This window comes from Amblyraja radiata, chromosome 11 (assembly GCF_010909765.2).
Source record: "Amblyraja radiata isolate CabotCenter1 chromosome 11, sAmbRad1.1.pri, whole genome shotgun sequence".
In the NCBI taxonomy this organism is placed as follows: Eukaryota; Metazoa; Chordata; class Chondrichthyes; order Rajiformes; family Rajidae; genus Amblyraja; species Amblyraja radiata.
In genome coordinates, this window is record NC_045966.1 from 64,874,189 (window position 1) to 64,888,171 (window position 13,983).

The 13,983-nt window shown below is 49.5% G+C and overlaps 1 protein-coding gene across 1 annotated transcript in view; it reads right to left on the bottom strand.

Annotated features, from left to right (window-relative positions):
- Window positions 1–3,146: 3,146 nt before the first annotated feature.
- LOC116978430 overlaps window positions 3,147–13,983 on the bottom strand; it is a 28,146-nt gene continuing 17,309 nt past the window's right edge. Inside the window, exons 3-6 of the mRNA XM_033029550.1 lie at window positions 13,667–13,715; window positions 7,684–7,712; window positions 4,604–4,712; window positions 3,147–3,194 (exon numbers count right to left, since the gene is read on the bottom strand). Coding sequence (XP_032885441.1) covers window positions 3,147–3,194; window positions 4,604–4,712; window positions 7,684–7,712; window positions 13,667–13,715 — 235 coding nt within the window. The remainder of the gene's footprint in view (window positions 3,195–4,603; window positions 4,713–7,683; window positions 7,713–13,666; window positions 13,716–13,983) is intronic.

Consider the following 13,983-nt stretch of genomic DNA (forward strand, 5'->3'; position numbering starts at 1 on the left):
ACCCCAGTAGCTAAACCCCAACGCCAGCCGCTAAACCCCAACGCCAGCCGCTAAAACACAACGCCAGTAGCTAAACCACAACGCCAGTAGCTAAACCCCAACGCCAGTAGCTAAACCACAACGCCAGCCGCAAAATCTCAACGCCAGTAGCTAAACCACAACGCCAGTAGCTAAACCCCAACGCCAGTAGCTAAACCACAACGCCAGTATGTAAACCCTAACGCCAACCTCTAAACCCCAACGTCAGTAGCTAAACCCCGCCAGCCGCTAAACCCCAACGCCAGCCGCTAAACCCCAACGCCAGTAGCTAAACCCCAATGCCAGTAGCTAAATGCCAATGCTTGTAGCTAAACCCCGCCAGTAGCTAAACCCCAACGCCAGTAGCTAAACCACAACGCCAGTAGCTAAACCCCAAAGCCAGCCTCTAAATCCCAACGCCAGCCGCTAAACCCCAACGTCAGTAGCTAAACCCCAACGCCAGCCGCTGAACACCAACGCCAGCCGCTGAACCCCAACGCCAGTAGCCAAACCCCAACGCCAGGTCTGTCGAGAGTGTTTTGGCTTGTCTCCCTCCTCCAATCACCCCCCCCCCCCCCAATCTACCTCCGCCTCTGACCGACACCTCCCAAGGGTCTGTTTTGAAAGCGCCGTTGGCGGAGTGGCAGCAGCTGCCACTAACAGGCCGGGCAGGGCGGGGTGCGGGAGGAGGAGATGTTGCCCGTCTTTAGCTCCGAACCTCCGTCACGCCACACTTAGCATTTTTCCCACAACCGTCGCCGATACGAAACGTTACCTTTTTCTCCAGAGATGCTGCCAGACCCGCGGAGTTACCCCAGTTTTTTGTGTCTATCTTTGGTATAAACCAAGTTGCCAAGCCGGGCAAAATGACTCGCCGTTTAGCTTGCCCGGCGGCAGTTTGAGTGGTCAATGGCACCCGGGCAACCGTTAATTTAGAGCCCTGCAAAGCCAGTAGCTAAACCCCAACCCCAGTAGCTAAACCCCAACGCCAGCCGCTAAACCCCAACGCCAGCCACTAAAACACAACGCCAGTAGCTAAACCCCAACCCCAGTAGCTAAACCCCAACGCCAGTAGCTAAACCCCAATGCCAGTAGCTAAACCCCAACCCCAGTAGCTAAACCCCAACGCCAGCCGCTAAACCCCAACGCCAGCCACTAAAACACAACGCCAGTAGCTAAACCACAACGCCAGTAGCTAAACCACAACGCCAGTAGCTAAACCACAACGCCAGCCGCAAAATCCCAACGCCAGTAGCTAAACCCCAACGCCAGTAGCTAAACCTCAACGCCAGTAGCTAAACCACAACGCCAGTATGTAAACCCCTACGCCAGTAGCTAAACCACAACGCCAGCCACTAAAACACAACGCCAGTAGCTAAACCACAACGCCAGTATGTAAACCCTAACGCCAACCTCTAAACCCCAACGTCAGTAGCTAAACCACGCCAGCAGCTAAACCCCAACGCCAGCCGCTAAACCCCAACGCCAACCGGTAAACCCCAACGCCAGTAGCTAAACCCCAACGCCAGTAGCTAAACCCCAACGCCAGTAGCTAAACGCCAATGCCAGTAGCTAAACCCCGCCAGTAGCTAAACCTCAACGCCAGTAGCTAAACCCCAATGCCAGTAGCTAAACCCCAAAGCCAGCCTCTAAAGCCCAACGCCAGCCGCTAAACCCCAACGTCAGTAGTTAAACCCCAACGGCAGCCCCTAAACCCCAACGCCAGCCGCTAAACCCCAACGCCAGTAGCTAAACCCCAACGCCAGTAGCTAAAACCCAACGCCAGCCACTAAACCCCAACGCCAATAGCTAAACACCAACGCCAGCCGCTAAACACCAACGCCAGCCGCTAAACCCCAATGCCAGTAGCTAAACCCCAATGCCAGCCTCTAAACCCCAACGGCAGCCTCTAAACCCCAACGCCAGCCACTAAACCCCAACGCCGGGAGCTAAACCCCAACGCCAGTAGCTATCCCCCAACGCCAGTAGCTAACTCCCAACGCCAGTAGCTAAACCCCAACGGCAGTAGCTAAACCCCAACGCCAGTAGCTAAACCCCAACGTCAGTAGTTAAACCCAAACGCCAGTAACTAAACCCCAACGCCAGTAGTTAAACCCCAACGCCAGCCGCTAAACCCCAACGCCAGTAGCTAAACCCCAACGCCAGTAGTTAAACCCCGCCAGTAGCTAAACCCCAACGCCAGTAGTTAAACCCCAACGCCAGCCGCTAAACCCCGCCAGTAGCTAAACCCCAACGCCAGTAGCTAAACCCCAACGCCAGTAGCTAAACCCCAACGCCAGTAGCTAAACCCCAACGCCAGCAGCTAAACCCCAACGCCAGTAGCTAAACCCCAACGCCAGTAGCTAAACCCCAACGTCAGTAGCTAAACCCCAACGTCAGTAGCTAAACCCCAACGCCAGCCGCTAAACCCCAACGCCAGCAGCTAAACCCCAACGCCAGGCGCTAAACCCCATCGCCAGCCGCTAAACCCCAACGCCAGCCGCTAAACCCCAACGCCAGTAGCTAAACCCCAACGCCAGCCGCTAAACCCCAACGCCAGTAGCTAAACCCCAACGCCAGCCGCTAAACCCCAACGCCAGCCGCTAAACCCCAACGCCAGTAGCTAAACCCCAACGCCAGCCGCTAAACCCCAATGCCAGTAGCTAAACCCCAATGCCAGTAGCTAAACCCTAACGCCAGCCGCAGTTGTATCGCCAATCCCCAGCAAGCAAAAGCAGGCTCCAATAACCATATAACCATATAACAATTACAGCACGGAAACAGGCCATCTCGGCCCTACAAGTCCGTGCCGAACAACTTTTTTCCCTTAGTCCCACCTGCCTGCACTCATACCATAACCCTCCATTCCCTTCTCATCCATATGCCTATCCAATTTATTTTTAAATGATACCAACGAATCTGCCGCCACCACTTCCACTGGAAGCTCATTCCACACCGCTACCACTCTCTAAGTAAAGAAGTTCCCCCTCATGTTACCCCTAAACTTCTGTCCCTTAATTCTGAAGTCATGTCCTCTTGTTTGAATCTTCCCTATTCTCAATGGTAAGTCTAAAACAAAGGCACTCAGCAAGTCAGGTACCATCTATCTGAACATAAATGGACAGAGGTCATTTCAGGTCCAGACTCTTCACACAGATGAAGTGGGGTGTGGAAAGCTGGAAGAGGTGGGAGCAGGATAAAGTCTGGCAAGTGATGGGTGGATACAAAGGAAGGGTGATTGGCAGGTAGGTGGAATAAGTGACAATGAATAGAGACACATATTGTCAGATAAGCAGAAGAACGTTGAAATGTAAAGCCAGAGTGAGGGATATGAATGGAAGGGAAAGATGGAAATATGGTCATGGGGATGGAAGATATAGACAATAGACAATAGGTGCAGGAGTAGGCCATTTGGCCCTTTGGCTCGAAGGACAGATGAATGTACAGAGGGGAAAGGAGCAAAGTTATGGAGGTGCTGGGGAAGTGTGCTCACCAGGGTGGGGATGCAGGGAAAGAGGGGGCTCCCCAATACACTCATTTCACATCAGAGTCCCATACTTCCCTGTCCCATTATACTTACACATCGCGCTGGCTTTACATTTCACACCCCTCCTTCTGACACATTCTCTTTGCTTGTCACCTCAAGCCTTTGTCACTTATTCCACCCATCTACCAATCACCTGTATCCACCCTGCATTTGCCAGGCTTTTCGCTAACTCACCCCCTTTCCTAGCTTTCTCTCCGTACTCCATTCTGAAGGCTTCTGATCAAATACATCTGCCCATTTCCTCCACAGATGCCTGACACTATGAGTACTTCTTTTGCTCGAGATTCCAGCACCCTACATGCAAGAACTTTCTCTAAAAAATTTGGAAAAGCCGTCATTAATTTATTACATTTATCCCATTAAACTGAAGAGGGTTAGAAATAGGAGGTGCCTTACTTTCCTATGACATCCATAAATACTAAATCCAGGTAGACTTGAAGTAATGCTCAAAAATAAAATTAACATATAATTTTAATGTTTGAAATGTTCCAACGTCCTTCTCTACAAATAGACAAAGTGCTGGAGTAACTCAGTGGGACGGACAGCCCTGGGTGAGAAGATTCTAGTCCTCAAGGTAAAAACACATGGACAATGCCTGGAGAAGTATCTCCACAAGGACCATTGTGTCTCTGCAGTAGTGACTCCTTAAGATTGGACCAATATTAAGGTAAAATTCTAAAGGGTCTGAAGAGCCCCAACGCAGAATTACCAATCCATGTTCTCCAGCGATGTTGCCTGACCATCAGAGTCAAAGTAGTGTTTAAGAAGAAACCGCATATGCTGGAAAATCAAAGGTAGACAAAAATGCTGGAGAAACTCAGCGGGTGAGGCAGCATCTATGGAACGAAGGAAATAGGCAACGTTTTGGGCCGAAACCCTTCTTCAGACTTTTTTAAACATGGCTGTGGTATCGAGTCTGGGTTAGGATGTGTTCGTAGAGTTGGAGGGAAGGGGAAATCACAGAGGGGGGGCTGTGAGAGAGGAGGTTGTTAAACTGTCTTCGGAGGGAGGAGGAGAACTTCTTCAAAGTAGGCATACCTTGAGGAGATTTTGCAGTGTCAAACTAGTACTTTGTCCACATATCAGATGGGCCTGCAGGGCAGCAGACCACCACACGATGGTAGTATTGACCACAAATTGGACAGACCTGCAGGGCACCGGATCACCACATGGTGGGAGTGTTGACCACAAATCAGAGCGACCTGTTATACTAATTCACTGCACATTGGGAGTGCTGTCTACAAATTAGATATATCAGCTACATCGACGACTGCTTTTGTGCCACCACCTGCACCTACACACAACTGACTTCATTCACTTCACCACTAACTTCCATCCGGCACTCAAATACACCTGGACCATTTCCGACACTTCCCTACCATTCCTTGACCTCACTATCTCCATCGCAGGTGATAGACTTCTGACCGACATCCACTATAAACCTACTGACTCCCATGGCTATCTGCACTACACTTCTTCCCACCCTGCTTCCTGTAAGGACTCCATCACCTACTTCCAATTCCTTCGTCTACGCCGCATTCTCACCTTTCACCCCACCAGCCGTCACATACAACAAGTAATCCTCCATCAGTTTCGCCACCTCCAACGTGACCCCACCACTCACCACATCTTCCCATCTCCCTCCATGTCTGCATTCCGCAATGAACGCTCCCTCCCTAACTCCCTTGTCCATTCTTCCCTTCCCTCCTGCACCACCCTCTCTCCTGGTACTTTCTCTTGCAACTGCACGAAATGCAACACTTGCCACTTTACCTCCCGCCTCAACTCCATTCAAGGACCCAAGCAGTCGTTCCAGGTGTGACAGAGGTTCACCTGCATTTCCTCCAACCTCATCTATTGCATCTGCTGCTCTAGATGTCAGCTGATCTACATCGGTGAGACCAAGCGGAGGCTGGGCGATCGTTTCGCCGAACACCTCCGCTCGGTCCGCAATAACCAACCTGACATCCCGGTGGTTCAGCACTTCCACTCCCCCTCCCATTCCATATCCGACCTCTATGTCCTGGGTCTCCTCCATGGCCAGAGCGAGCACCACCGGAAATTGGAGGAACAGCACCTCATATTCCGCTTGGGGAGTCTGCATCCTGGTGGCATGAACATTGAATTCTCACAATTCTGTGAGCACTTGCTGTCTCCTCCCCTTCCCAGCTCTCCCTCAGCCCTCGGGCTCCTCCTTTTTCCTTTCTACTCCCCGCTCCTTCCCACCCTTCCCACCCTCCCCCCCCCCCCCCCCCACCCCCCCCCCCCCCCTCATCAGTCTGAAGAAGGGTTTTGGCCTGAAACGTTGCCTGTTTCCTTCGCTCCATAGATGCTGCTGCACCCGCTGAGTTTCTCCAGCATATTTGTGTACAAGGAACTGCAGTTGCTGGTTTACAAAAAAATAGACAGTGCTGGTGTAACTCAGCGGGTCAGGCAGCATCTCTGGAGAACATGGAAGGTAACGTTTCGCAGAGTGCTGAAGTAACTCAGCGGGTCAGGCAACATCTCTGGAGAACATGGATAAGGTTACGTTTGGGGCAGGACCCTTCTTCACATTGGATTAAAATAAATACATTAAGACCAACGAAAATATGGGTGGCACAGTAGTAGAGTTACTGTCTTACAGTAGCAGAGATCTGGGTTGGATCCTGATCCCTGGTGCTGTCTGCACAGTTTGTGTGTTCTCTCTGCGATCACAGAGATTTTCTTTGGGCCATCCTCCCACATACCAAAGATGTGTAGGTTTGTAAGTGAGTCGGCTTCTGTAAATTGTCCCTAGTGTCGTTAGGGAATGGGTGATTTCTGGTCAGCATGGACTCAGTGGGCCAAAGGGCCCATTTCCATGCTATCTCTCCAAACTAGGGACTGCTGGAATGGGCAGGATTAATAAATTGTAATTGGCTTAAAATGAAGGCCATGAATATTAAACATTAGCACTAATTTAACCAGGGAATATAACTATATCTAAACAGTGCTGGAGGTACTCAGTGGGACAGGCACCATCTGTCTGAACACAAAGTGGATGGACAGACATTTTGGGTCAGGAACCTTCTTCAGACTGATGGAGTAGGGCAGAGAAAGTGGGAAGAGAGAAGGGAGCAGGACAAAGCCTGGCGAGTGATAGGTGGATACAGGTGAGGGGGTGGTTGGCAGATGGATGGAGTAAGTGACAAAAGGCTGGAGGTGAAAAGGAGGCAAAGGTTGTCAGATAAGGAGATGGGAGCATTGAAATGTAAAGCCAGAGGGATGGATATGGGTGCAAGGGGAAGGAGGAAAATATAAGACTCAGGTATGAGACATGAGCATACAGAGGGGTAGGAGCAGTGACTGAGGTTTTGGGGTAGGGTGGGCACGAGGGTGGGGGTGCAGGGTAAGAGGGGAGTTTCCATCAGTATGCTCATCTCCCTCTCAGAGTCCCATATTTCCCTTTTACCCCCTTCACCCCCACCCTGTCCCATTACACCCGTATACCTCCCTCAAGCTTTACATTTCGCACCTCCTCTCTTTCTGAAACATTCTCACCTTTACATCTCTAGTCTTTGTCACTTACTCCACAATCACCCCTTCACCTTATCCACCTATCACTCGCTAAGCTTCACCTCATCCCACCTCACTTTCCCTGCTTTCCCCCACTCTAATCTGAATGATTCCAACCAGATACATCTATCTATTTGCTCCACTGATGCAGCCGGACCCACCAGGTTCCTCCAGCACTGTTGTTTTTGTTTAAGATTCCAGCACCATGAATTGAAAGAACGTTGAATACAAAATAATGTATTTTGTTCAGAGATATATTGTGGAAACAGGCCCTCTGGTCCACTGAGTCTGCACAATCCAGCAATCGCCACGTACACTAGCACTATCCTACACTACACACTACGGACAGTTTGCTAAAACCAATCAACCTCCAAATCTGAATGTCTTTGGCATGTTGGAAGAAGCCACAACACCTGGAGAAAACCCACACGGTCACAGGGAGAACATACAAACTCTGTACAGACAAAACATTAGGATTGAACCCAGGTCTCTGGCGCTGTGAGGCAGCAACTCTACCACTGTGCTGCCCAATCTTTCCCTAAAAACTGAAACCTAATAGAGGGTTTGAATCCGGGCCTTACCTTGATGCCATGTCCATAAAGACCAGATCCTGATAGAGTTGACAAAAATGTACAAAGCAGCTCCATTATCTCAGCATATGGTGAGTCTCTGGAACTCACAGTGGTGAGTCTCTGGAACTCTCTGCCACAGAAGGTAGTTGAGGCCAGTTCATTGGCTACATTTAAGAGGGAGTTAGATGTGGCCCTTGCGGCTAAAGGGATCGGGGGTATGGAGAGAAGGCAAGTACGGGATACTGAGTTGGATGATCAGCCATGATCATATTGAATGGCGGTGCAGGCTCGAAGGGCCGAATGGCCTACTCCTGCACTTATGTTCTGTGTTTCTATATGACAGCCACGCCATCCCGGGAATTAGCCATGTAAACCTAAGCTGCTCTCCCACAATAGGAAGAATGTCATTCCTCAAATTAGGGGAACAAAACTGCACACAATACTCCAGGTGTCATCTCACTAGGGCCCTATGCAACTGCAGAAGGACCTCTTTGATCCTATACTCCTCTTGTTATGAAGGCCAACATGCCATTTGCTTTCTTCACTACCTGCTGTACCTGCATGCTTACTTTCATTGACTGATGAACAAGTACACCCCAGATCCCGTTATACTTCCCCTTTTCCCAACTTGACATCATTTAGATAATAATCTGCCTTCCTGTTTTTGCTACCAATGTGGATGACCTCACATTGTTTCACATTAAACTGCATCTGCCATGCATCTGCCCACTCACCCAACCTGTCCAAGTCACCCTGCATTCTCATAGCATCCTCCCCACAGTTCACACTACCACCCAGCTTTGTGCCATCTAAAAATGTGCTAATGTTACTTTGAATCCCTTCATCTAAATAATTGATGTATATTGTGGTAGAGTTGCTGTGAGGCAGGAACACTACCACTGTGCTGCCCAATCCTTCCCCAAACACTGAAACCCAAGAGAGGGTTTGAAACGGGGGCCTTTCCTTAAAGCCACCAAGACCAGATGGAGTTGATAAAGATGTACAAAACAGTCAAATTAATACACCACAAACATTAATCTCTACTTCCCTGCAACAGAAGCCAACTACAATTACTTTAACCAGGGAACATGGCTCTGTCTAAAGACAAAGTGCTGCAGGAATTCAGCAGTTCAGGCACAACCTGCCTGACCACGTGGAATGGACAGATGACATCTCAGGTCAGGAACTTTCCTCAGACTGATGAAAGAGAGTGAAAAGAAGCAGAGGCATGCAGGACAAAGCCAGCAAGTAAATAGATGTTACATGTGAGGCGTGATTAGCGTAGAGTGAGTGCCAAAGGCTCAAGGTGAAAGGGACAAAATGCCAAACAAGGAGAGCACTGAAATATGAAACTACAGGGAGAGATGGGTGGGAGAGAGGGAAATATGGGACTACTGTTTGAGAGATGAGGTTTGAGAGATTGGAGGTTCGCGGCCACGAAACCCCAACGCCAGACGCACAACCCCAACGCCAGACGCTAAATCCCAACGCCAGACGCTAAATCCCAACGCCAGCCGCGAAACCTCAACGCCAGCCGCGAAACCCCAACGCCAGTCGCTAAACCCCAACGACAGCCGCTAAACCCCAACGCCAGTAGCTAAACCCCAACGCCAGCCACTATACCCCAATGCCAGTAGCTGAACCCCAACGCAACGCTAAAGTCCAATGCCAGCCGCTAAACCCCAACGCCAGCCGCTAAGCCGCAACGCCAGCCATTCAACCCCAACGCCAGTCGCTAAATCCCAACGCCAGCTGCAAAACCCCAAGGCCAACCACTAAATCCCAACACCAGCCGCTAAACCCCGCCAGCCGCGAAACCCCAACACCAGCCGTTAAACCCCACCGCCAGCTGCTAAATCCCAATGCCAGCCGCTAAACCCCGCCAGCCGCTAAATCCCAACCAGCCGCGAAACACCAACGCCAGCCGCTAAACCCCAGCGCCAGCCACGAAACCTCAACGTCAGCCACGAACCCCAACGCCAGCAGCTATGCCCCAACGCCAGCAGCTATGCCCGAACACCAGCAGCTATGCCCCAAAGCCAGCAGCTATGCCCCAATGCCAGCCGCTGTACCAGAGCCGCCAGGTTTTGTCAGAGCATTTCAGTATTCTAGTACCTGAAAAACAGCATTTTGCTGTGGAAATCAGTATTTTTACGCGGTGTCATTTTGTTGAAAAAAATATTGTTTTTTTATGTACGGTCATACCCATGTAAGAGTACAAGAAAGCATAACTTTGCTACCAATTGACATGTCTTCTACGCACCTTACTTGACAGTGCAATCGCAGGATCCAATGGCAAGTCCACGTGGTTGGGCTCAAAGTCAGTCTCGAGCAATGCCGCCAGCTCCATGATGTTTGGGCACAGTGGCGCATTTTACTTTTCTGTTTAACAATGTCTCTTTGGCTTTGGTCTATAAGAAGATGGTACGAAGGTAAGAACCCATTTAGGTTTCATGGGGATAAATCCTTGGGAAAGATTAGACCAGAGAATTAGACCAGAGGTGGGAGACAGTCCCCAATGGCCAAGTCTAAAAACAAATGCACTCAGCAAGTCAGGTACCATCTAACTGAACATAAATGGACAGAGGTCTTTTCCAGGGCTTGAAATTAACAGTTGCCCGGGTGCCACTGACCACTCAAAGTGCTGTGGGGCAACCTAAATGGGGAGTCATTTTGCCCGGCTTGGCAACTTGGTTTATACCGAAGATACAAAAAACTGGAGTAACTCCGCGGGTCTTGCAGCATCTCTACAGAAAAGGAACGTGACGTTTTGTGTCGGCGACGGTTGTGGGAAAGTGTGGCGTGACGGAGGGTCGGAGCGAATGACGGGCCCCGCACAGCAGCAGCGGCGATGGCGACGGCGACGGCTCCATCTCCTCCTCCTCCCGCATCCCGCCCGGCCTGATAACGGCCGCTGCTGCCACTCCACCAACGGCGCTTTCAAAACAAACCTTTGGAGGAGGGAGGTGTCGGTCAGAGGCGGACGTAGAGTAGGGGGGGGGGGGTGATTGGAGGAGGGAGACGTGCCAAAACACTCTCGGCGCCCTGCACCGCAGCCAGGATTGATCCCGGCTCTCCGGCGCTGCAATCGCTGCCGAACCGCCACTGGACCATCCCCCCACCCACCCGAGAGCCTCCACACGCCCAAGGGTGGCCAGAGGTGTCGGGAGTCAGATGGGCCCGGTGCCCCCAGACCCACAGACAGCGCAAAACCCAGCTCACTCTGCCTGTCCCGCCAGGTTAACCAACAAGCCTGTCTGGATTGAGACAGGGCTGTAGGCGAGACAGGCAACTGAGCTGCATTTAGCGCTGGATTGAGCTGAAATTACCGTTCCCAGAAGCCTCGCGCGCGTGTGTGAGTGTGCCAAGATATTTTGTCCGCGGTCCCCTCGATATTTTGGTTGCGATTTCCGTGCCTGACAGATGTTGTCCGAGGAGCGCTGGCCTTCCTTCCCACCTCCTCTGTCCCTTCCTCTCTCTCTCTCTCTCTCTCTCTTGTACGCCAACTCCACTCCCCTTAACCTGAGACCTCTCCTCTCCATCCCGCACTGATCCCCATTCCTGCCTCCATTCAGTCCTCACAGACATCCCCTGTGCTCCCCCCTCCCCCCCCCCCCCCCCCCCATCTATTCATCCTGCACTGATCTCCCTAGCTACCTCGCATTGATTCTCCTGCCACTTCCCATCAATCCTAGACTGGTCCCCAATTCATCCTGTACTGACCCCCCTTCCCATCCATCCTGCACTCCTCACCCCTTCATTCTGCACTGCTCCCCCCATCCATCCTGCACAGATCCCCTGTCATCCCCCGTGCCCCCGTGCTCTCCCCTCACAATTTTACCTACTCCAACCAACACGCACTAATTCCCCTGACTCAATCCATCCAATCCTCACCGATTGCTTTCTCAAGCCCCCCCCCCCCCCCACCACCACCATCAATCCATCCTGCACAGATTCATACACCCCCCCCCCCCACCCCGACCCTATTGTGCTGGAAATGTCTTCAGAGCAAACATTGACTATGTTTGATAACGGAATGCGATCAAATATGTTTAAATTCCCAATGTATTTATTTGTTTTAATCCATAAAGACGGATTAATTAAATTGTGAACACGTGAAACATTAAAACCGCAGTGTTCGATTGTCACTGACACGTTATTACAGAATTCATTTTAATGGCAAATTAATGCTCTTAACATGGAGTATCAGTACTGTAGTTATTTAATGAGCAACATTCACAATTATACGTTGGATTTCTCCAGGTTTTACTTCTACAGTCAGTCATATACATCACAAATTTGGTCAGGAGATATTTCAGTTGAAATTTTAACGTTAATTCTGAAGTGGGAATGATGGAAAACGCGTTTGTGAACAATATTTTTTTTAAATGGTGCTTACAAACTGGGTATCTTCATTGCCACATACCTCTAATCTGAATGTCCGGTAATGTGGCGTCTTGACACCTTTAAATATATTACCAAACATTTGCTGCTTTTATGTCCTTTGGCCATCTCTTGTTAGTTAGTGTAATGTTTAACCTGTCAGATGGGTATAGTCAGTTTTAACAGCTATTATCATACAATGCTTTTAGAAAATTCCTTGCAACCTGTATATTTTGTTGTGGATAAATTATGTGGGAAGCGAGAGTGTTTCTGTACCAAAAACAGTAACGACCCATGCTATGGCCATGTCAGGATAATTTTCGGTCCTTCACAGAAAACATGCTTGCATCAATCTGTATTGTGCATGGTTAAGCATATATGTTATCAAGGTCCAGGATTTATTGACACAGGTTGATCATACACTGAATAATCCAACCACATTTTTGTTTGGAAGTGGAAAGAAATAATAAAAATTGCATTAATTGCAATATGTAAAAAGAGTTGAGATACCATATTATAATGTTGCTGCATGTCATTGTGGTATATATCATGTCTTGATTGGTGAATATATTAGTTTGTGACTTTATTTGAAGCAGAAATAATATGTGAATGCTTCATTGAGCAAAATTCCGACTGGTAACTTCGCATTTCGTCCGAGCACGCTTCATGCAAGCCATCTGAAATGACCACCTAAACTGCCATTTGGCAACCTAAAAAACTGCCAAGGTTGCCCGGCTGGCAACAGGGAAAAAAAGTTAAGTGAGCACCCTGCATTTCAGGTCCGGACCTTTCACACAGATGAAGTGGGGTGTGGAAAGCTGGAAGAGGTGGGAGCAGGATAAAGTCTGGCAAGTGATGGGTGGATACAAAAGAGGGGTGATTGGCAGATAGGTGGAGTAAGTGACACTGAAAAGAGACAAATATTGTCAGATCAGCAGAAGAGCATTGAAATGCAAAGCCAGAGGAAGGGATATGGATGGAAGGGAAAGATAGAAATATGGTCATGGGGATGGAAGATATAGACAATAGACAATAGGTGCAGGAGTAGGCCATTTGGCCCTTTGAGCCAGCACCGCTCGCTTGAAGGACAGATGAGCGTACAGAGGGGAAAGGAGCAAAGTTACGGAGGTGCTGGGGAAGTGTGCTCACCAGGGTGGGGGTGCAGGGAAAGAGGGGGCTCCCCCACTACGCTCATTTCACATCAGAGTCCCATTCTTCCCTGTCCCATTATACTTACACATCCCGCTGGCTTTACTTTTCACACCCATCCTTATGACACATTCTCTCTGCTTGTCACCTCTCGCCTTTGTCACTTATTCCACCCATCTACCAATCACCACATCCCCTCACCTGTATCCACCCTTCATTTGCCAGGCTTTCGCTACCTCGCCCCCTTTCCCAGCTTTCTCCCCCTACTCCAATCTGAAGGCTTCTGATCAAATACATCTGCCAATTTCCTCCACAGATGCCTGACACTCTGAGTACTTCTTTTGCTCAAGATTCCACCACCCTACATGCAAGAACTTTTTCCAAACAATTTGGAAAAGCCATCATTAATTGAACGCATTTATCCCATTAAACTGAAGAGGGTTAGAAATAGGTGCCTTACCTTCCTATGACATCCATAAATACTAAATCCAGGTAGACTTGAAGTAATGCTGAAAAATAAAATTAACATATCATTTTAATGTTTGAAATGTTCCAATGTCCTTCTCTACAAATAGACAAAGTGCTGGAGTAACTTAGGGGGACGGACAGCCCTGGGTGAGAAGATTCTAGTCCTCAATGTAAAAACACATGGACAATGCCTGGAGAAGTATCTCCACAAGGACCATTGTGTCTCTGCAGTAGTGACTCCTACAGATTGGACCAATATTAAGGCAGTCTACTATTTAGACTAAAATTCTTAAGGGTCTGAAGAGTCCC